Source organism: Castanea sativa, chromosome 6 (genome assembly GCF_040712315.1).
Source record: "Castanea sativa cultivar Marrone di Chiusa Pesio chromosome 6, ASM4071231v1".
NCBI classification, from domain to species: Eukaryota; Viridiplantae; Streptophyta; class Magnoliopsida; order Fagales; family Fagaceae; genus Castanea; species Castanea sativa.
Window position 1 is genome coordinate 55,289,483 of NC_134018.1, and position 23,934 is coordinate 55,313,416.

The 23,934-nt window shown below is 31.6% G+C and overlaps 2 protein-coding genes across 2 annotated transcripts; one reads left to right on the forward strand and one right to left on the reverse strand.

Annotated features, from left to right (window-relative positions):
• Positions 1 to 2,049: 2,049 nt before the first annotated feature.
• Positions 2,050 to 4,728, reverse strand: LOC142640207 (sugar carrier protein C-like). The gene is made up of 4 exons (XM_075814291.1): positions 4,590 to 4,728; positions 4,127 to 4,449; positions 2,609 to 3,244; positions 2,050 to 2,499 (listed from the first exon to the last, which is right to left on the reverse strand). The coding sequence occupies exons 1-4, from the start codon at positions 4,726 to 4,728 to the stop codon at positions 2,050 to 2,052; spliced, it is 1,548 nt and encodes a 515-aa protein (XP_075670406.1).
• Positions 4,729 to 11,255: 6,527 nt separating this feature from the next.
• On the forward strand, positions 11,256 to 23,286 carry LOC142641446 (cytochrome P450 87A3-like). The gene is made up of 9 exons (XM_075815882.1): positions 11,256 to 11,452; positions 18,972 to 19,296; positions 19,666 to 19,815; positions 20,437 to 20,685; positions 20,836 to 20,925; positions 21,022 to 21,100; positions 21,357 to 21,463; positions 21,561 to 21,688; positions 22,785 to 23,286. Exons 1-9 carry the CDS (start codon positions 11,256 to 11,258, stop codon positions 22,870 to 22,872), a joined length of 1,413 nt encoding a protein of 470 aa, XP_075671997.1. The 3' UTR covers positions 22,873 to 23,286.
• Positions 23,287 to 23,934: the final 648 nt, after the last annotated feature.

A 23,934-nucleotide genomic window follows, 5' to 3' on the forward strand; every position in this document is an offset into this window, starting at 1 on the left:
ATCATTTTCGTTGACTGTAAAATGAGCTTGGCTAAAGTGTAAAATAGATTTCAAATCTATTTTACTTTCAAACCATTTCCAGAAAAATAAAAAGAATCAAACCGAGAGAGAGAGAAAGGTTGGTCACCGTCATAGAGAGAGAGAGAGAGCTGCCCACCGTTAGAGAGAGAGAGAGAGGCCGGTCACTTGAACTTGAGATCGACTCCACCGCTGTCTGGGTTGTGCCTCTCATCGCCGATCAAGCAAAGATTGACTCCACCGATAATCTACCCTGTTTCTCTCTTCCTCCCTCTTTCTCCCTCTACCACCCATGTCACCGATCTACCCTTTTTCTCTCTACCCATGTCGAGCAAACTACCGCAAGACGAGCGACCCACTGTGACCCAATCGCCTCTGTTGCCTCTAGATCAAACCCAGTTTCCTCTCTCTCTTCCTTCTCTCAATTTTACCGGATTTGATGAATTTTTTTTGTTGGGTTTTATTTCTTTTGTGTTTATCTATTGAGAAATGATATTATATATTTGTTTGGAAGCTAAGAAAATGTGAGCAATAAGTAGAAAATGTGTTTTCTATAGTATTTTCAAGAACACAACCAAACACTAAAAAATATTTTTCAAAGTTCTTTTTGAAATGGCACCAAACATCTGAAAATTTTTTCTTTTTCAAAAAATATTTTCACCTGAAAATATTTTACACTTGGAAAACATTTTATATTGAACCAAACACAGCCTTAATGTTGAAAAATGTTTGCAGTTATTATTTTTACTACCGATTATTTACAAATCTAATTAATGAATATTTAAATTTATGTGAGGTGGATCGAGGTGAGTTAACATGGGACGAGAGAGCAACTACCATGTAGAATAGGGCTAAAGAATTCATGGTATGCCTTCATTCCATTCCGTTGACATTTCTTATTATAAATGAAACATCATATTTTCAATTTTGTATTATTGATACTTGAACTAACAAAAATGACCACTTCGTCTCGGCTCCATCAACTACCATCGTAAAAAATAAATGGTTGATTTAGTGAATCATAATACTAATTGATAAATATCACTATGAGATAATACTCATATTTATGTTATTTAGTTGGATTAGAGTGTGTTGATAAATGTAATTGTAAGGGAGTTATAATAATGTGCATAGTATTTATGCAAATAAATAGGTTATAATCCCACTAATCTTGAGTAATTGGGGTGGAAGTCTAATACAAAACAAGGCATTGGATCAAAATAAAATCTGTGTTAAAATCCTCAAAGGCAAATATGACAAGCAATGAATAGATGCAGGATTGGGAAGACATATTGACTTCTTATATTTGGCGTGAAGGTTACAAACATGACGGATTGACCATTTCAGAACAAAATCAAAGATTAAGCAAGGAGCTAGCACAGCCACCTATAATAGCTAGCTAATCTGATGAAGCAACAAAAGTGAACCGAACATTGAGAAATTGGAAAATTGTTTGACGAAGAATCTCAGACAATCATTCTTAAAGTTCAAATTGCAGCCTCACAATAGCAAGATAATACACTTATCTGGGTTGTCAACAGAAGTGGAACTTTATAGTAAAATCAGCCCACTAGCAATACCAAAAGGGCAGATTCAACGGGGAAGATCTTGGTCTTAAAAGAAAACTGTGGTCTTCTAAAATTCATGAAGGAACGAGAATGTTATGGAGAGTGTATGTGGATGTTTTACCATTATGAAGTTCAATTGCTCGTTTGTAATTAATGAAGTAGAAGACATAACTTTTCCTCCATGTCATATGGAAGAAGAATTATGGACCTCGTATTAATATGATAGAAGACTAGAATTACGTCATTAACAATACCACATGCACATTATCTAAGTCTAGAAAATGAAAAGCAAAAAATAAAGCCCAAGTAAAATTCAAACAAATATTTATATATATATAAACCAAAAAAAAAAAAAAAGAAGAGAATATCAACCCAGCAACTTATAAAATAGCATGGGTTTCCAGCGTAATGCTAAACCGAAATTAAAAACCAAAGTAATTAATAGACCAATAAAAAACATATGCTAGCACAAGGAATTTAGACTTGATCGACGATCTTCAGGCATGAATCTCCTCCAAAACCAATGCTCCTTCCACACAAGCGTCATTTCTTCAATGGGAATGTTCTTGGTCTCCGGCAAGAAGAAATAGACAAAGAGGGTCATGAGTACCACGAAAAAGGCAAAAAAGATGAACAAGCCAAACTTCAAGTGACATAGCATGGTAAGGAATAGTTGGGCCACAATGAACGTGAAGAGCATGTTCACAGAGACAGTGATACTCTGTGCAGCCGATCGAATCTCTAGTGGGAAAATCTCACTTGGCACTAACCATCCCAATGGCCCCCATGACCACGCAAAAGCAGCTACATAGGCACATATGAAGAACACTACAAGGCCAGCAAACCACTTGGGCAAGTCTATAACTTGACCTGTTACTCCAAATTTCCATCCAATGAAGATTGTTACCAAAACCTACAACATGAGCAATGTAATTTACATTATATCAAAATTTATGGATGCAACTTTTGATATAGGAATAAAATTGAATACACATAAAAAGAATAGTTGAGACGTGTGTTACCTGAAATATGAGCATTTGAATTCCACCCTCTAGGAAAAGAAATCTTCTACCCCATCTATCAGTACCATAGATGGAGACCAATGTAGCAACACAATTGATTCCACCAGTGATGAGTGCGGATAAGAGTGAAGCATTATCCCCAAACCCAATTGTTTTGAAAAGCTGAGGAGCATAGAACATGATAACATTGATGCCAGTAAATTGTTGGAAAAATGGAATGGCCATAGACATGATCAATTGAGGCCTATACTTTCTATTCCGAATGTTTCTCCAAGGGTGTTTCACAACTTTAGAGGCTTCACTTGCTGCCACAAGATCCTTGAACTCAGCCTCAATTTCCTTATCAGAAACACCACGAATTCGCTTGAGTATCGCTCGAGCTTTTTCAGGTTCATTCTTCTCAAGCATTGAGTTTGGAGTGTTGGGGAGGAAAAATGATGAGATCACAATGAAGAGGGCAGGAACAGCTGCACCACCTAGACTTACACGCCATCCATAGCCACCTTTGATCTTGGGTGTGAGGTAGTTAACAACATTGGCTATCAAAATTCCTATTGTAATACACAGTTGGAAGATAATGTTGAGAGAACCTCGAAGTTTGTATGGAGCCATCTCTGAGAGGTACAATGGTACAGCCTACACACAATTGAATAAATCAAAGTTATTTAGTGATACATGTACAGATTATACACTATATCTATAAGTTCAGTTTTGAAAGAAATAAAATAAGCTTTTGAGTAATTCTATCAATTAATATATAGAGTAAGTGATAAAGTTAAAAGAATTTTTTAAAGTCATATATAAATTGAGGATTTTAAGAATTATGTACTTCCCTAAATTTAGGATAAACTCATGTAACCCTAAGGCAACCCATGAATTAGGGTTAGGATTGCTTTTCCAAGCTAGTGCCTTCATTATATTACTGAACAAAAATTTATATATTTATATTACTTTTTGGTAACAAAAATCAAATGATTAAAAATTAAAAATATAAATAAATTTTAAAAAGTTGATATTAGATACCAACAAGAAGTAAATAAATGGGAACAAGCAAAAAGTACAAATAAATGGGAACAAGCAAAAAGTACTTTTTGCTTGCTTGTTCCCATTTATTTACTTCTTGTTGGTATCTAATATCAACTTTTTAATTGTTTTATTATCACAAGAAAGATTATTATTATTATTATTATGTATTTCCCTTATAAATTTAGAATAAACCCATGTTTCCAGAAAAAGAAAGAATTAATAAAAAAAAAAAAGGATAAACTCATGCAACCTTAAGCAACCCATGAATTAGGGTTAGGATTATGTTTCGAAGCTAGTCGCTTCAATATATTACTGAGCCTACTATATTAGTTTTCAATAATAAAAACAAATTACCCAATGCTAGTCCTAATTACGTAATAAGATCTTTGAAGGATAAAATTTAAAACTTGCATGTAAAAGACTAAAAGTAAAAGCAAAAGAGAGAAAAAAAAAATTCAAGAAAAGCAAATAATTAAGAGATTTTATATTTACCTGATTAGCAAAGCCTACACCAATACCCAATAAAATTCGACCAATGATAAGCATAGCAATATTTAGAGCAGCAGCATTGATGATAGCTCCGGCCAAGAAAACCAAACCACCAGTGAGCATGGATATTTTCCTACCCAACTTCTTGGTCACCCATGATGCACCAAACGATGCCACAAGTGCAGCCAAGTATAGAGATGATGTAAACATGGTCAGTGTGACACTGTCAAATTTACAGTACTGATTGGTTGATTTATCCAAGGCCTCCTTATGATAAACCGATGGGAAAAACTTTTGCAAGAAGGGAGCCATGGATGTCACACCACCTATATAAAAATCATATATGTTAGAATCAAACTAAACACATAAACATATATACGTGCATGGAACGTACGTGAAAGAAGAATTAATTATGGAAAAAAAGAAAAATATAGTATTATATTGTGGTTCTTGAATTCTTACTTACCTGAGATACCAATATCGTAACCAAAAATCAAACCCCCCATGGCAGCGACAATGCAAGTTACCAACACATAGAAAGTGATTTCTCCAGGGTAATTCTTTTTAGGATCACCGTTGTTGGGATCAGTACATCCAGCACCCATAGCGAACAACAAGAAAAAGAGAATAACAAAGATCAAGAAGAAGAAGAAGGACGAGAAGAAGGCAAAAGTATGAAGAAAGAGATATGGTCTAATTAAAGGGTTTATGGTTTCTTATATATAAAGCTTAAGGCGGTGTGTAAAAACGTTATCCTACTAGTAATAGAGTAAGTATATTGTACAATTTCATTGAAATTAAACCGATAATATATAGGTTATTAAATACAACTGTTTAATCCTAGTTCAAATTAACTACGTTTTTCGTGGCGTGTAGTACTCTAGACTTCATCTACTTATCCAAAAAAAATTAAAACTCCACTTAATTATAATAATTATTTGGAGTTTTATCCAATTACGGAAATGTATTCTTAGTCTTAGACACCATAATTAATCTTTATAATATGTTGGTAGATAACTTTTTCTTGGATTTTACGTTCGTAGATAACATATCAATCAGGGGCGGGGGCCATGGCCCCCCTGACTTTTTTAAATTTCCATTATACTAGATAGGAAGAATCTTAATTAGCTTAGTATTAAAATTTACTTACCGGCCGCCCCTAAGATTTTGGCCTTCCTGAAAGTTAATTTAATTAAGAGAAATTTGATATAAAGAACCTAAAAAAAAAAAAACTTCTGACACATTCCTTAGCCCATATTCCCCCCAAATACAATCAGCAAAACAATTTAAACAAATTCCATATATATAAAAAAAAAAAAAAAATCCCTTCTAATTGGGAGTTCTATACAATGTAAATTATGACTTTTCCAAAATAAAATATTTTAAAAAGGCAAAAATGCAAAACTGACCCTCCAACTTTTACCGTTTTTCATTTCAGTCCTCTAACTTTCAATTTTATCAATTCAGTCTTCTAACTTTCAATTTTTGTCAATGCAAAACTCCGTTACAATTCAGTTAGTGGCCGCCGTTAGAACTCCTGAAAAGACGTCGTTTTGCATTTTTTTTTTTATAAATTCGGAATTAAAAGAAAATAAGAAAAATCTGGAAAAAAAAAAAAACATTACCTTCCCCTGAAATCAAAACAAAACAAAGAAACATTGTCCGACCCCAATGCCTAACGTAAATCAAAACAGAGAAGTTGTTACTTGATAGATCCAAATGCTGCAAAGTAGTGATCGTGTCAAGAACTGGCTCGACCCGACCGATGAAGTTGTTTCCAGCGAGTCTGAGGTTTCTGAGCAATTTGAGTTCAGTGAGAGCGTGAAACTTCAACTTGCCGGCAAGTGCAAGACATTCGAGGACGATAGCAATGACATTGCCGGAGTTTGCGCCATTGCCGCCTTCGTAGAAGACGTCGTACCAGGTGAGGGACAGTCATTGGCGTTCAACGACGCGATGGTAGCCGAGTCCCAAGACGAAACGACACCGTTGGGGTCGTTATGGATCCCTTTCTTGAATTCGAGTAAGGATCGGAGCTCCGAGTCGGGATTTGGGTCCATCATTCCCCTTAATGTTTTTTTTTTCCCAGATTTTTCTTATTTTCTTTTAATTCTGAATTTATTAAAAAAAAAACATGCAAAATGGCGTCATTTCAGGAGTTCTAACAACAGCCACTAACTGAGTTGTGACGGAACCTTGTATTGACAAAAATTGAAAGTTAAAAGATTGAATTGATAAAACTGAAAGTTAGATAACTGAAATGAAAAATGGTGAAAGTTAGAGGGTCTATTTTACATTTTTGCCATTTAAAAAAATATGTATCAATATATATATACAGCACATAGTTGCTGCAGTTTATAACTTCAAAAAAAAAAAAAAAAAAAAAAAAATTGAATAGTAAAAAGAGAATCCTCCTTATGCCGCCGTACCATGTCAATATTAGCACCGTCGCTTCAACTCTCTCTATCCAGACCAGCGTTGTGGGTAATGGTATCTCTCTCTATCTCTCCCTCTTTGAATGTGCAGTGAGTGTGTAGTTTGTTGTGTATTGTATATTTGCTGTACTGAATTGGTGATATCCAAGTGAAAAAGTTACTAGTAAGTGGTAACTAGTGTTAAGTGTTAACTCTGATGAGGTTTAGATTAGTGGTTTCTTGCTTTTTTTTTTTTTTCTTTTATTATTATTTTCCAATAGTGGTTTCCAACCTTGTTTATTATGTGAGTGTTTTGGATCCAACTTATTCACGGCTGCGTTTTCTTCTTGCGTGTTTTCTCTCTCTTTTTTTTTTTTTTTAAGCCGCAGTTGTTGACTTTTCTCTTGTGAATAGTGCACCCGTGCACTGTTTACGGGACCCACAAATTTCACTTTCAGCAACTTTTTTATTAAAAATGGGTCTCACAACACTATTCACACATTTAAAAATTATTTTACTACAGTATTTTCAGTTTTCAGTAACAAATTCTTGATTATATGATTTTGTTTGATTGCACCCACTTTACTATTTAATCACGGTTTTTTTTTTTTTAAGTTTAAAACTTTTTTAGCACAAGTTTGCCCGTAAGAAAAAATTTCTCACTCCGCCACCATATATCATCAATATATGATAATTTACATTGACTATATATTCTGTAGTAAAAATTAGATTTTTACAGAGCTTTCAAAATCACATTAATAAACTGGCAGTTTACACAATATTGTATATGTTTTAGTTAATTTATCAAAAAAATCTAAATTTCTCTAATATGTACGATTGTTCCAAATAAGACTATAATATCAAAGAGGTTGATTGTGACGATAAATTCAACAAAGACTCAATGTAAACCCTCCAATAACATTTTAGATACATCATCACTCTTCAGTTCACACATCAAAATTACTCTCACACACACGTGAAATTGATTAGATTGCATCTTTTCCAAAATTGGGATTTTTTTCACGTTAAGAATGAATAGCTGGATGGTGAATGGGTACTTGATTTTATCAAAGTATAAAGATAAAAGTTATATATTGGTATACTTCACAGTTCGCACATACCCCTAAATGAACTTTTGCAGAACACAATTCAATAGAAGAATATATTTCGTTTGTTGTTGCTACAATTGGTAAGGCGTATCCGGGAAGTCATGATGATAATTGTTTGTACTCAAAAATAAATTAAACCATATTCAGATGAGAAACGTAAGTACAAAGACGATTACATGTACCATTCAACCATTTTTGGAATAAGCCAAAGGTTGAATAGAGAAGAAGATTCTCACCATTTCACTTGAAATGAAGAAAGTCTATTTCATGTCAATAGTGTATAAAATGTCTCCTCATTTAAAATTATATAATATTAAATATACATTTAAAATTGTAATATTTTACTAATATCATGAAATGATCTATTTCAAATGAAAAGAGAATCCTAATGTGTTGAAGAAATAGTCTTAGATTTCAAAGCTATGGTAGCAACTTGTCTGAGAAAGTTGCTTGTTAAGTTTTTTAGTTGACAAATTCCATGACAATGTAATAATTCATTAGTATTCATGAGTTGAGTCATTTAATATTCAAGATTGAAGTGTGAAAATGCAGCTCAGAGAAGGCATACACTTTGTATAGATTTTGAATGTCATTCAAACATTTCTCGATCAATTGAAATCTCCAAGTTTTGATAAAGGCTCAATCCATCAAAAATTAGTTTTGAGATGTTTTAATTTTCTAAATTCGATCATTGTCTAGAATTTCGTACCCTACTTGCAGGGACGGAGCCATGCTTTGGCTTGGGGGGCAATGGTCCCCCCTAGAATATGAAAAAAAAAATAGTATATATATATAGGTACTAATTTAGCATTTTTGTTCAATAAAATTACATCTAGGAAATTGGCAAGCTCCAAAAAAAAGTAAGCCCAATAACAAAATCACCAATAGCAAAGTTACAAAAATATATAATTAAGCCCAATCTACCAATTTTACCAAAACAAAAAAGCCCAACCCTTTAAAATTTTTGAAACAAAACTAGTCTTTAAATTTAAAGTTTCGATCCTTCCATCAAATTCCCAAAGGAAAAAATAAAATAAAAATACCATACTGAGAGCACTGTTTTTAGACCCGGACTAAATCAGGAGGTCGAACCGTGAAAACCGAAAACCGAGATGAAAACCGATTTTTTAAGCATAAAGAACCGGATTTTTTGTTAGTTCCGTGAACTCCTAAAACCAGGGTTGGACCGTACGAACCGATGGCCAGAATCGTGTGGTCCAACCCCTTAGCAATTTTTTAAAAATTTTATTTTATAAAAACAACTTAACACAATTTTATTCTACTTAATTAAATTGTCCATCTCTTACAAGGAATAAAAAAAATTATAATTAAAATCCTTCAAAGATATTCAACTTTACTTCAAAAATTAATCATAAATTTTAATGTTTTCATGGTTATTATTCTATTTTATTAACTTTCTTATTTAATTATTAAATATATGCTTGAAAATCATTAAATTTTCCTCACATATATAGATATATTAGTCAATTTTTCTAGTTTTATAAATTTAATATCTATATTTAGGCTTTAATTAATTATTAAATTAATTATGACATCATCACGGTTCGACCCCGATTCAACCTCAGTTCGATCTCAAAAACCTTGAACCTGTCCCTTTTACGGTTCAATGAACGGTCCGAGTTTCAAAACCATGACTGAGAGAGAGTGAGAGGTACTGAACTGAAAAGAAAGGCAAAGAGGTAGAGTCTTTACAACACAACACAATAGCAAATTGAGCATACAAATACGTGCATAATTGATGTTTTGAATGACACTTGAGAGAGAGAGAGAGAGAGAGAGAGAGAGAGAGAGAGAGAGAGAGAGAGAGAGAGAGAGAGAGAGAGAGAGAGAGAGAGAGAGAGAGGGTTTACAGTGGATGAAATGAAGAAAAATGAAGAAGATGAAACGAGGAAAGAGAAACAAACTGAAGAAGGAGAGGAGAGAAATAAAAATGATTAATGGTGTGGATATGGAAAAGGTAGAGAAAAAAGAAAAGAAAAGAAAGAGAAAGGTCTAGAAGATAAGGAATGGGTGGAGGAGAATAAATCAGATGAAAAAAAAAACCTGGCTTGCGGATGGGTCAATGGGTGGGAAACGGAAAACTAAGGTAAAGATAATATAATTCTAGTTCAAGTATAATATATTTTTATATTACTATATATTAGGTTAATATATTGATATTATATAAAGTGCAATATATATATATATATATATATATATATATATATATTAAAATAGCGGTAATTTCAAAAAGGTATACTGGTATCAACTGGTACAGAAATATTTTGTTTTTTTAGTCAAATTGACAGCCTTGATTTATTAATACTCATTGGAGTTTCATAATATTCAAAAAAAAAAAAAAAATTGGAGTTTCATAATTTTTTTTTTTTTATACTTCAGCCCCCCTTAATTCAGAGTTTTAGCTCCGTCCCTGCCTACTTGCATATCTTATAAAAGACAATTTATACACGACTTCAGTTGGGAATTTGAAGGCTATTGCCATGCACTTAATTACATTATAGAATATCATAATATATTTATTACACTCTTTTAAAGTCGGGTTATTGCCTACAATTTCATAACCTACTTGCATCTCTTATAAAAGTCAGTTTATACACAACCTCAGTTGGAATTTTACAGGCTATTGTCGTGCATTTAAGCAATTATAAAATAAGGATAAACAATTAATTAAATTTCTCTTAAAAATGATTTACATCTATATATAACTAAACTAATTTACATCCATATTTATGTACGATGAGAGTTTCAAGTGCTATATAAATTCCCAATGCATTCATATGAAAAATCTCTAACGCTCAATCCTAAATTCCTAATTATATACGTACAAATATGTAACACTCAGTTCTCATTTGTATGACCCAACCCATCTTACCAACCCATGAAAAACAAACTTGCCAAACTTGTGGTATTATATAGGGTTCGTTTAGAGAGAACTTATTGCTGAAAACTGAAAACACTGTAGCAAAGTAATTTAAATGTGTGAATAGTATTGTGGGACCTATTTTTAATTTTTTTTTTCTGAATAAAGTGCTTGCGGGTCTCATAAACAGTGCGTGAACAGTAACATTGTCTCTTTATAGTGAATCCATGTGCATAAACAGTACCAATTACTGTCCACGCGCTGAAAAAAAAAAAAAAAAAAAAAAACTGAAAACACAAACTCAAAATGTAGACTTGTATCCAAACGGATACATAGTGTGGACATTATGATGCTTAGCTTATAAGAACAAAGATAATTTTCTTTGTCAATTAGGAGTGACTTGGCAACACATCAAAATATTAATAAAGTTGCTAGGTGTATCACATCCTCTCAAATAGGGTTAGCCCTCCACATTATAACAGGAAAATTAGTACTGGGGCCCTCATATGAGAGGGCGGTGGAGTTGATCACACCACTTCTAAAGAGGACAAGCTAACATCTAATCATCTATACTACCTACCATCTGAAAACCACAGAAGGATATTGATCAAAAATAAATAAATAACAATGAAAGTTGATTGCATCGGCTTCTATAAGTAACTTCCCATACCATTTTTGTCTATAGAAGTTGCTACTTTCTCATAAAGCTAAAACAATTTCTGGAAAAGATGTGGGTGTTTGTTATGTGCCTTACAGCTTTGTTTGTTAAGCTCAGCCATTGGATTTATACTCAGGCGAACCCCAGGTGCAATGGGAAACTGCCTCCTGGTTCAATGGGCTATCCCATCATTGGGGAAACGCTCGAGTTCTTCTCTCCTTATTCTTTGCATGATATTCCACCTTTTGTCAGGAAGAGAATGACGAGGTAACTATTAGTATACCACTGCAATATTCTGATTTTTTTGAGAATAAATAGGAACTTTTGAAATTACTTAATAAGTTCGTATACCATGGGAACGTTTGATATGAGTATCATTTTCAATTGACTCACTAATTATTAATATAGTTTCAATTTATTTATATATAATTTTTTAATTAAACGGTGTATCATATGGGCATTATACTAGCTATATAAAAAAAAGTTGGGTTCTGAAAGCCGCAGCAAGTGGGTTGATATCTTGCGCGGGAAGTTCCCATATGCGGCACCATGGTCATCCATGGGGTTGGAAGACTCACTTTAGACGGTGCTGGGGTGGAAGGTCAGTTAAGGGAATATATATGTTGGAAGAGTCTGTTGTGGATAGCATCAAACAATTGATTATAAAATCTTATACCCATCAAATACTTGATACATTCAGTGGGAATGAACATGCCCAATGGCAACTTAAATTTGTTGGTTAGGGGGTTCAACCAACAAATATATATATATATATATATATATATATATAGACACACACACATATACACATGCGGGCGCGCACTATGATTGAAATCTTGGATACCCATCACAAATAACACAGATCAGCTCATCTCACAACCAAGCAGCAACACATACTATAGATCACTCATTCTCTATTTGATCTTATCTCTAATCTCATTCTCATGAATCTCATCTCTCTTCTCTATTTGACTATCTCAATTTCTCTAACTTTAAGAGTAAATAGTGAATGTTTGTAAATTTTGAGTGCCTATCTTTTTATTATACACTATTCACAGACTTGCGTGATGCACTTGGAAATTTGATATGATTATTTTTTATTGGATAATTATTGAATTAATATATTAGATTGTATATTTTTTTTAAAAGTCAATATGTACATGTTATTTGAAATTATGTTTTAAATTAGAATTTTTTTATAGTGTAACAAAATATATTTTGTAGTTAGGTATTATATATAGTAAGATATGTATGAAATATAATGCAATAATTTTTTTTTCTTGAAATTTTATAGTGTGAGAATTATTAGACCAAGTTGTAACCATATATATATTTTTCTCCAAAACATAGATCCGCATCTCTTTTTTCCTAACAATTGAAACTAAATAAAGATAACTATACAATAGATCATAATCAATAAATTATATATTATAAAGTGAAAATATAAAATAAAATAAAATGCAAAAAGAAATTTTTTTTTCATCATATGAACGTATGAACATATTAAATCTTCAAATTCATAAACCACAAAATTTCTTAGATTTTATAGTAAAATAATTAAGACCAACCCATCAATCGTGACATTACAGTATCGTCTAGATATAATTATATAAGAATTATGTTTTGTTGATCTTGTTTCATAAACCAAAAGTACCATCTATATCTCTAATAAGATCTTTAAAGAGTAACATATGATGGAGAGTTTGAACCACAAACATAGGACATCATAAGGACTGTCGCTAGGCTATCACTTGAACCCCCAAAAATTAATATAAGATGATAGGCGTAAGGATAATAGGAATTTCAATAAAGAATTAATCAAGTTCATTAAGTATCTATACATAAAAACATTAATAACATAATGATGCTTTAGAGTAAATTATATTTTGTCTTATTCTCTTTTTGGTATTTTCCTTAAAGATGATCAAGTAAGCAAAATAAAAGCTTACCAAGAAAGTTAACTCAAATCAGCTAAAAATTTGATGGTGGAGATGCCGATTATTTATAATAGAATGACCAAAATAATACGAAAGGATTTGAGAAAAACACATAAGATTTCTAAAATAAATTTTACCAAACACATGAATGCAATGATAACAAAATTACTATACTAAATCTTTTTTTTTTTTTACTTTTTTGATACTCTACACATAAACACAAAAATTTTTATTATCATTATGTTTCATATAAAAATCAAGAATTTTCACAACAATGATAAGTCAAATAAAACTGTGTTAATAATTTTAAGTCAATTAATAGCAACAAAAGTCAATATTATTAAAATTTTGGGAAGGAAAAGAACCAAATCACTTCACAAGACTAAATGCAAGAATACTAAAAAGAAAGGGGTGGGAAAAAGATTATTTATGATTGTGCATTTTGTTCACCTCAATAGTCTTCCTATTGCCGCCTTAACTTTGAAATTTTCTAACAAAAACAATCAATGTCTTATCAAATTAGTGAAAAATAAAGCTTGATTGAAAAATATGGAGAACAATTAATATTGCGCTAAATTTTTTGTTGTAAATGATAAGGTGGTCGTATCTAGAATGTGCATTGGTAGATATAACATTGTAAAACTTAAATAAATAATTAATGTGTGAGTGAGAGAAAGATAAGGTTGTGAAAAACTAAAATTTTGGAAGAGGACACACTATAACTGTAGATAAATGAAGAGACACTAAATGCATTTCTTGGCTGGAGATTTGGGTGCTAACATTTAATTTGGATACTTGAAATTGGATCCACTAAAAAGATAATACATTATTCAATTTTAAAAATTACTCAAAATTAGAAAGAAGAATTTACTCAAAAAAAAAATTAGAAAGAAGAAAATTAAAAGTTGAAATCAATTTAAATAGCTGAATAAATATTTGTATCTAATGAATAGTAATGTTTGTAATTTAGAACAAAAGTATTTGCATTTAAGACAAATGAATAGTAAATGTTGAATAGTAATGGAGTGCATCAACATGTTTATCCAAGATCTATATTTAATTATTTTATATAAAAAATAGAATAATCATAAAAGAAAAAGTGATTTAAAAAAAATATGACGTAATTGATGAGGTGGCCGGAATAGTGCAATATTAACTACTATATCTCAACTTTTAGCTATAATATAGAATTTATTGTATGTGTATAAGTGGATCCAATTAAAATTGAATAATTGGCCTTTTTTTTTTTTTGAGAAACACGCACACACACACACATATATATATGGGAAGTGGATAAGATAAGGGAATAATTGGCCTATTTGGCATCTACTTTTTGCTGATTTTTTTTTCCTGTTTATTGGTCCTAAGGAAGTCCCACAAAAACTCAAGCTTATTCATTTCATGTTTCATGTTATCAATGACAAAGTTTTAGTGAAAAACTCCGTTCCAATTAACTGCTAGTGGTCCCTTTCTATGATTTTCGCTTAAAATATAAAAAAAAAATATTTTTTTTTTTATTATTGCCAGCCTCACTTTACTTTTTTGCTCCAATACTTTCAGCAAAAAAATTAAATAAGTTGTTTCCAAACAAACACATGTTTTATTTATGTATAAATGAATGTAATTATGTGAGTCAATAATTAATATAATGCTAGTAGGTTGAGTTTCATCATTTAGTTTAAAATATTTTTATAAAAATATAAACAAATAGATAATTACAATTGCATAAAAATAAAAATATTATAAAAACTTACAAAATAATAAAATGGCTACACCCACCCACATTGATAATAGATAATGATTATTGATAATGAATTATCATATAATGATTTCAAAATATAAAAACTTGTTGAAGAAAATTGTAAAATTTCATGTAATTGTATTTTTGTTTTGATCAATAACTCTATATATTTGAGTTTAAAAAAAAAATAATAATTAAATTTCTTAATAGCCCTCTAAAAGCGAAATATTTGGAGCTAGCCTATGTATAGAATACATGAAAGATCACTATACTAGAGACTACACTTCATAGACAACAAAGGACTCACAAGGCGCGCGCGCGCGCGCACATATATATATATATATATATATAGTCATATAGCCTATCATCTGCATAAATAACGTCAGGATAAGGTTGCAAGTCTTGAATTTAAAGGAAGAATAGTCAACAAAAGCAACCCATCTTCACGGTGTTAGTTTTCTTCCCAACTTGAATGTGAACAAAACTTTAAATCTGCAAAAGAACACATACAAAATGTTTTTAAGACAAACCATCGTCCAGTGTCGGTGATAAATTTTACAGTTGCATAAATTGACTCAAGGTATTATTACTTACAGCGGAATTCTATGGACAAGTAGCAGTAAGCTAGAGTAAATTTCAAATTAAACTTCTGTTTCAGTAAGTGCAAGCATCGAGTAATGAGTCTCTATCATTAGGAGATGACTGCATATTTTGATCAAGTGGAAAATGCATTGGCTTGGCACCAAGAAATTTAATGTTAGAAAAGAAAGATCCCTTTTTTTGTAGAGCGTGAAACTTGTATCCCAACTCCCAAGAAATGTTTAAGTGCGAATTGATACTCTGATATTGATGATATAAGTTGATAATTATAAAACAGTAAGAACTAAACACACATGCATAACATAATCAACTCCGTTGTCTTTCTAATTAACCACATGGTCCACATCCAGTTTGCAATTTTTGACTTAGTTTCGAAGCCACCTTTGTGATGTGATGTCACCCCTTTTGTTGAATCTTTGGTAGTAGTTGCAATATTGAAAGTGTTTGCAAATTATATTGGTCTCATCTTGACTATCAATAGTATCAAATTGTTACATGCAGAACTCAGTAAATTATCAATGTCGACGAAGCCCTATATAGTAAGGTGGTCTAGACTCTAAAATTCTTCCATTACATTACGTGCAGGATTCAGTAAATTATTAAGAGTTACTCAAACCACTAAATAGTCAAAAGATCTTTCACTAAATAAGAAAAATAAAAAGAAATTACATCCATCTTATTCAACTGCGGAGAGAGAGAGAGAGAGTGAGTGGCAATTGCATACCTTCCTCCATTTTGTTCTTCATTTGTCATGCATGTTTTTTTTAATAAATTATACACTCAAAAAAATACACACCAATATAATAATTTTAATAAACAAATTAAAATTACTATTGAAATCGTATTTCTATTTGATAATAATCAGGGGCGGAGTTACTTTGGTGACTGGGGGGCCATGCCCCCCCCCCAAGTTTTAAAAAATTATTTAGAGCAGATAAAATTGGATACTTGAACCATTTTTCTAAGATCTGGCCCCCACATGAAAAATTATTCCCCCCCCTTCCCCCCACATTTGTCCACATTTAGAGGGCATTTGGATTCCACTGAAAAATGCTGCGTTTGCGTTTTCAGTTTTTTGGTTTTTTTTTTTTTTTTTTCAGCCGCAGTTATTGACCCAGTCTTCTGTGAACAGTGCATTCGTGCACTGTTCACGGACCCACAAATTTTACTTTGCAGCAACTTTTTCATTAAAAATGGGTCCCGCGGTACTATTCACACATTTTAAAATTATTTTGCTACAATGTTTTCAATTTTCAGTTTTCAGTTTTCAGCAATAAGTTCTATCCAAACAGACCCTTAGTATTCCTTCCAAAGTTGCTTTTCACCTTTTAATATTTTCACTCATTTATTATTAGTTTTTACTATTGAAACTCCTCACATGTCAGACCACTGGCTTGATTAGAAATTTTACTTTTTCAATTCCCAAGCTTCAATATATTTTTTGGATCTGGTGTAAGCTAATATTGCTCTCTATTGTATGTTGATAATGTTGTCTACATCTGTTGCTAGTAAATATTGCTTTCTGTTACTAAATATATTTATTGTTGTTTTTCCTTTTCTGTTTTTTCAACTCTATTTTGTTGTGGCCATGCTTTCAGCTTTGTATTCTTTTTTTTTTCTTTGCATAAAATTTATAATTTTGTCTAAAAAAAAAGCGCTGAGCCTAGTTGAAACTAGCAAAAATGACTTTAAAATCTTAAAAGGTATTAGAGTATTCTTCTCATTTTTTTATTAAACCAATGGATAAGTTTTATTCAAAATTTTAGTTTTGGCTTCTATTTGTTGGTTGCATAAAGCACGTGGTTCAACACATAATGTAAAAGCCCACATATGGGCTTGTATTAATATTCCGTGGCTAGCAAGTAGTATTATAGACTCCAAATTCAAGTGAATTAGGATTCGTGTGCTGCTAGGAGTGTGAGTCGGTTGGGTATATATATATATTCTAGTATTATGCATATGTTATGATTGTGTTTGTATATGGAATTAAATAATATTTTTTTTTTTAGAAAGTTTCAACCTATGGCGTTCGCTCCTGATGAGCGCTATTTGTTATCAAACCAAGACACCAATCAGTTTTTGGTGTAAGCAGTGATTGAACCCCAGATCTCTTATTCAACCATCAGAGACTTTACCAGTTGAGCTAATTGGAACTCACGAAATTAAATAATACTATTTCAAAAAAATATAATGTACTAAGATTCTAATGGAGTGTGTAAATAAATAATGAAATTTAAATTCAAATTAAAAGTATATATTAGGATTATAACATGTAAAATTGTGAGATTTCAAAAATTTATGTGGTACAATATTATGAGGTCAACCAAAAGTAAAACAAATTTTATAGATAACCTAAGCTAAGGCTCAACTATTACACAAGTTGACCTTGAATATAATAATATGATCATGAGCCAATTTGTGAATATGAAACTCAATGTGTGTGTGTATTACATTGTGTAATTATGTATACATATAAAAATTTTATAATTAATTTATCAAATTATAATTTGTAATTTATTGATAATATAAATAGTCCATTTTATAGTATAAAATATATAATTTTTAATTACAAGATTAATTAATCTAATTTTTATAAGTTCATAAATAAAAATAATTAAAATTCAACTATAGTTTAGTTACTAATTACTAGTTGTGAGGGGTTAAAAATTGTACTCATAGTATAACGACTCAAAGAAAAGTATTAGACACATTTACATTATACTAATTTTTTGTAAATGTTTGTAAAACTCAAGTAAATTTAGAATATGTCCAAAGTAAGACTCAACACTTACCCACACAATATTCAATCAATTTGGGCCCACACATACTTGTCAGGGGCCACCCTGTGGGGCGGTGATGAGCCCACATAGGGTTACTAGGTGGGCTGTGATACCATTTGTAATAATCTAAGAAAAATACGCAAGTTATATTTGTGTTATACCTTTAAAATGATTAGTTTAATTATAATTAAGATTCTTTATAGTCGTTTATAAAGCCTAAGTCAATCTAATGTATGCCTAATGTGATACTCAACAAGCACTCAATCAATATTCAATTAATTTAGGGCATCATATATATTGTTTCTATATATAGGAAAAAAATAAGTTAATCCAACAGCCCATAAACTAGCTCATGTTTATTCAACAAGAAAATAACCGAATTTAAACATTTTCTAGCTTGGCGATGAGCTCTATGTTCGATTTGTATTTGAAACAAAAAATTTATAGACTATTATAAATTTCTTAGTTGCCAATTAAGCTCGTTTATAGATATAATGGCCATCTTTTGGTTAGAATATCTAAATCATAAGTGCACTATTTAACTGTGTGAATATTTCATAAATTATAGAAAATAATAGATGGCCCCCAAAGCATCTGCATATAATATGATATTGCTATATATATATATATATATATAATATGACATGTCAACTGTTTTGAATTTCTTCTTTGTTTTAGATAAATCGGGGAAATGTGTCTTTCATTCTTTTCTTTTTTTCCTCTACTAGATATGGGTCATTGTTTCGAACCAATCTTGTTGGTCGGAACGTGGTGGTATCAACTGATCCAGAAGTCAATCATTTCATTTTCCAACAAGAGGGGACGTCTTTCCTAATATCGTACACACAGAGTTTTAACGAAATTTTTGGGCAACAAAGCCTGATCTCGTATCATGGAATGGTTCACAAATACCTCAGGAACCTGATACTACAGCTTGTTGGCCCTGAAAATTTAAAGGGAAAGTCAATGTATGAAATAAATGAAGCAACTCGCAGACACCTTCATTCATGGGCTAGACATGGCACTGTGGACATTAAAGAAGTAACCTCAGAGGTAAATCATCTTCATTCTTGGGAGAGTTAATCATCTTACAAAATACTCTTTTTTACAAGAAACAGTGAAAATTTCAAAATAGAAATAAAACTTGATGGGAATAACGATGATTCTCTCACACTCATTATTGCTTTTTTCACCTTTAAAATGTGTATATCAGCACATACAATCAACAATGTTGTATAAAAGAGTACATGTAAAATGAGTGTAAGAGAATATTTATCAATTTTTGTATTATAACTTAATTAGTTAAAATTGACCTGACGTAAAGCTCTTCCATTTCAAGAAGGCACTCTAACCTATGTCACCATGAACCCAACACTCATTTTCATTCATGCTTTACCAAAATATTGATTTAATTATTGGCAGATGATATTCCAGTATTTTGCTAAAAAACTGATGAGTTATGATGAATCAAAGGCCTCAAGAAAGCTGAGAGAAAATTTCAAAGCTTTTATGGATGGCCTTATCTCATTTCCTTTGAACATCCCGGGAACCGCATACCATGCATGTTTACAGGTACTAAATTCACACTACAATGCATATGTACAAACTATTTGGTGCAAACACAATGATAATGAAAATAACACAACGAGAAATTGAATAATACTTCTGAATATTATTAATTTGAAGAAGAAAAATTACACAACACTATTTGGATTGAGGCGCGGCGCTCTCTCCACCCTTCACCTCCCCCTTGCGCACGTATCTGTCTCAATATCTGAGACAATCCATGTTAGCCTATTAATCACCACAATTAAAAAGAACAAAATAGTCTCTCTCATTTTTCAATGTGGAATTAAACATTTTTACTAACTCCTCATCTTCCATATTCACTCCCACATCTTTACATTTATGTTATAACATTTATTCATTTTAATTATTTGATATTAAAATGCTCCAACACAAACTATTAAAAAAAAAAATCCATCTTATTAGAAAAATGGGTATATATGACTCATGAAAGGAAAGAATTTTTTTTTGAAGGAATTAGAAAGGAAAGAAAATTTATATATAGCACCAAATAATTTTATGGTTTCTACTTATTTCTTCTAAGTTTTATCATTATACTATCTCAGTGTATATCTCTTCAAGGCAACTACATGAAGCAACTAAACAAATTTTACTGAAATGAATCAGGGACGTAAGAATGCTACAAAGGTGATTAAGGATATTTTAGAAGAGAGGAAGAAATCTACAACACCTCACCAAGATTTCTTGAACCTTATACTTGAGGAAGTGAGGAAGGAGGACAAAATTTTAAATGAAGCAATCGCTGTGGATTTAGTCTTTATGCTCCTTTTTGCTACTCACGAAACTACATCCTCGGCCATGACATTACTTATTAAGTTCATTTCTGACCATCCTGAAGTGCTAGCAGAATTAGTGGTTTGTGTTACATAATATAAAACTTGTTTACCCTCAAAAAAATAATAATAATAAATAGCAAAAAACAACATGGTAATTGATTTCTTAATCACATTGTAGAAAGAACAAAAAACAACATGGTAATTGATTTCTTAATCACATTAATTGTAGAAAGAGCATGAGACCATTATTAGAAGCCGAGATAATGAAGATGGTGAAATTACATGGCAAGAGTATAAATCGATGACATTTACACAAATGGTGAGTTGGATTAAACCAGAAAACCATATATATATATCTAGGTTTAGGATTTCTAGAGTCTCTTTTATTAGTAAATTTGCTTTGTCACTTTGGCAGGTAATCAATGAAACAGTTAGATTGGCAAATATTGTCCCAGGAATTTTCAGAAAAGCCCTGAAAGATGTCGAAGTGAAAGGCAAGTTCAAGTTTCTTATGATCAAATGGATGGTGTTTGATTGAAATTTCAGAATAGAATCATGTTGCATTTCTATTACACATACCAAACACAGTTAAAAAAGATTGCATAAATTAATAGAAGAATAAAAAATAAAGTTACATAGCATAAGCCATAATTAAGGAACATATAAAAAATCCTTTAATTTTCATTTGACATGTTGTCCCTGGTGTAACCAAAATCAACAGATGATGAATAGAGAATTGTAATTTTACAGGATATACAATTCCAGCAGGTTGGACTATTATGGTGGTTCCATCAGTCCTTCATTTGAGTCCAACAGAATACGATGACCCCCTTGCATTCAACCCGTGGCGATGGAAGGTAAATTTATATAAGCATTTCTTCTTAGAGTTTTTTCTTAATCTATTAAATTTTATTTTTCTTTTCTAGTTCTAATTGAATGTTATGGGGGGAAAAGGGAAAAGACTTGCATGCAGGGTCTAAAACTTTCATGGCCTTTGGTGGGGGAGTGAGACTTTGCGTAGGAGCTGACGTTGCCAAGCTGCTGATGGCCAGTTTTCTCCATTACTTAATTACAAAATACAGGTATTAACTATTAACATAAAATTTGATATCATTCAGTTTTCCTTTTCATGCCAATTGATCAAACCAAAGGTGTCAGGTTTTATTCATAAAAAGGAAGAAAGATAAAATAAACTATTTAATCATCTACCTTTCTCCAAAAAAAAAAAAAGCTAATATCTCAAACCAGCACCAAAAAAATAAAAAAAAATCAACTACACACAAAAACACCAACATTATGTGGAAAACTCTGTCATCTGCTGGTTAAGGCCAAATTGGCCTACTGTTTAAACAGTGTGTGTTTTGGCTGGTTCTAATACAATTTTTTGCTCATTCATCATAAGAAAAAGAAAAAAGAAAAAAACAAACATGGACCAACTTCAAATAAATTCACTACAACTAAATAATACTAAGCTAACATGGACCAACTTCAAATAATACTAAGCTAACATCTCAAACCGGTAAGAAAACAAATCAACTACACACAAAAACACCAACATTACGTAGAAAACTCTGTCATCTGCTAGTTAAGGCCAAATTGGCCTGCTGTTTAAACATTGTGTGTTTTGGTTGGTTCTAATACAATTTTTAACTCATTCATCAAATGAAAAAGAAAAAGGAAAAAAAGAAAAAACATTGACCAGCTTCAAACAAATTCACTACAACTAAATCGGTTTATATCCATACTTGAGTTCATAGCAAATAAAATAATATCCCTTCTTTAGGAATTAATACAAACTCACATAACATTCATATAAAATATTACAACTCTCTATGGTTATAATACCCAAAAAATCTTTCAAGAGAAAACCCCACCTTGTTCCACATGTGTCTCATGGTCATTCACCTCAAATTAGAATATTGATTGTAAGGATTATTGTAGTTTGGTGCATATTACAAATACCTCATAATTTTGATTTAAAAGGAAGGATGTACACTTCAAATTAATTTTGAATTAAGACGTAATTGCAAAATTTTCAAAATTATAATATACATTATATAAATGCTCTCATAATTTACAGTACATGGTTGTGATTGACCCAAAACATGTTGAATTCAAAAATTCAAATTCAAATGCTATGAAAAATGATTGTGTAAATGGTCTTCTTGAAACCATTAGGTGGACTGTGACCAAAGGAGGGGACATAATCAGAAAACCTGGTTTGGTGTTTCCAAACGGATTGCATATCAAAATCTCTGAAAAATAGAAGTGACGACTGGTGATAAATAAAAGCAAATGATCGCTGCAACAAAATGATCATTTGGTGTGAAGAGTGACTACCATTACAAGGATGTATGACTTCCTCTATCATTGTCAATTAGGATTCTCTTTGCTCTTTTATATTTTCAATAATAGGATGTGATCTACATCTTATATATGTATGTATATCTTGGCTTTCAGCTTTGTTCCTGTGCATGGTTTGTGGACACAGGACAATATTACCATTTAGCGCAATATGCATGTGAAAGCCTGAAAGATTATATATTAAACTGTGTAGTGTACAAGTAATCTACAATTATATACCTAAGCCCATTAGGCTTACACTCTAACACTGTTCTAAAAATACCAATGAAACACATGTAAAAGCGACTTTACCATCTTACTAAACAAAAGTGCTTGTTCATCATTAATCAATGTGCCTAACATTTGAAGCAGCAATGTGTCTTTTTTTTTTTCTTAATAATTTGAGAGTTACAATGGGCTAAAGGATTTGAATTTGAATCCTAGATATTTCTATTGAAAATACAAAAATGTATTAGTTGAATTACAAGGATTATAACATAACGTGTAAAAAACTTAAAAGAATGTTGCTATCTTGTGCAAAGGCCAAAATGGGGTTTTACCCATTTCTGCAAAAATTTTCAGCATTTTGCCCCATTTCTCAAACTATATAGGGATATGCCCCTGTTTTAAAACTCGATAATATGAGGGTTGAGATTCATTGAAGAACTCGATGCTCGTATAGTCGAGTTAGCATGAGATTTGTGCCACGTTGGCAAAGCAGATGTGACTTTTTCCAATAAAAAATGCTTATGTATACATCCATAACTCAGTAACTTGAAAATCGAGTTTGCCTTAACAACTTGAATGCCTAACATCTCACAACACTTGTTCACTCTCTCCCTGTACACTCTCCCTTTCTCTCTTCCATCACTCTCCCTCACTCTCTGCGATCAATATTCCTCACTCTCCCCCACTCTCCATCAGTCTCACTCTCCCTATCCAATCTCCCTCACCCTCTTCGATCAGTCGTTGTTGCCAGAACCCT

Excerpts from the sequence above, each read along its gene's own strand:
- LOC142640207 (XM_075814291.1), bottom strand. The coding sequence starts at position 4,728 with ATGGGTGCTGGATGTACTGATCCCAACAACGGTGATCCTAAAAAGAAT. Across the intron at positions 4,450-4,589 it reads TTACGATATTGGTATCTCAG|GTGGTGTGACATCCATGGCT; the intron begins GTAAGTAAGAAT and ends ATTTTTATATAG. Across the intron at positions 2,500-2,608 it reads TTCAAATGCTCATATTTCAG|GTTTTGGTAACAATCTTCAT; the intron begins GTAACACACGTC and ends CTCATGTTGTAG.
- LOC142641446 (XM_075815882.1), top strand. The coding sequence starts at position 11,256 with ATGTGGGTGTTTGTTATGTGCCTTACAGCTTTGTTTGTTAAGCTCAGC. Across the intron at positions 11,453-18,971 it reads GTCAGGAAGAGAATGACGAG|ATATGGGTCATTGTTTCGAA; the intron begins GTAACTATTAGT and ends TTCCTCTACTAG. Across the intron at positions 21,689-22,784 it reads TACTTAATTACAAAATACAG|GTGGACTGTGACCAAAGGAG; the intron begins GTATTAACTATT and ends TGAAACCATTAG.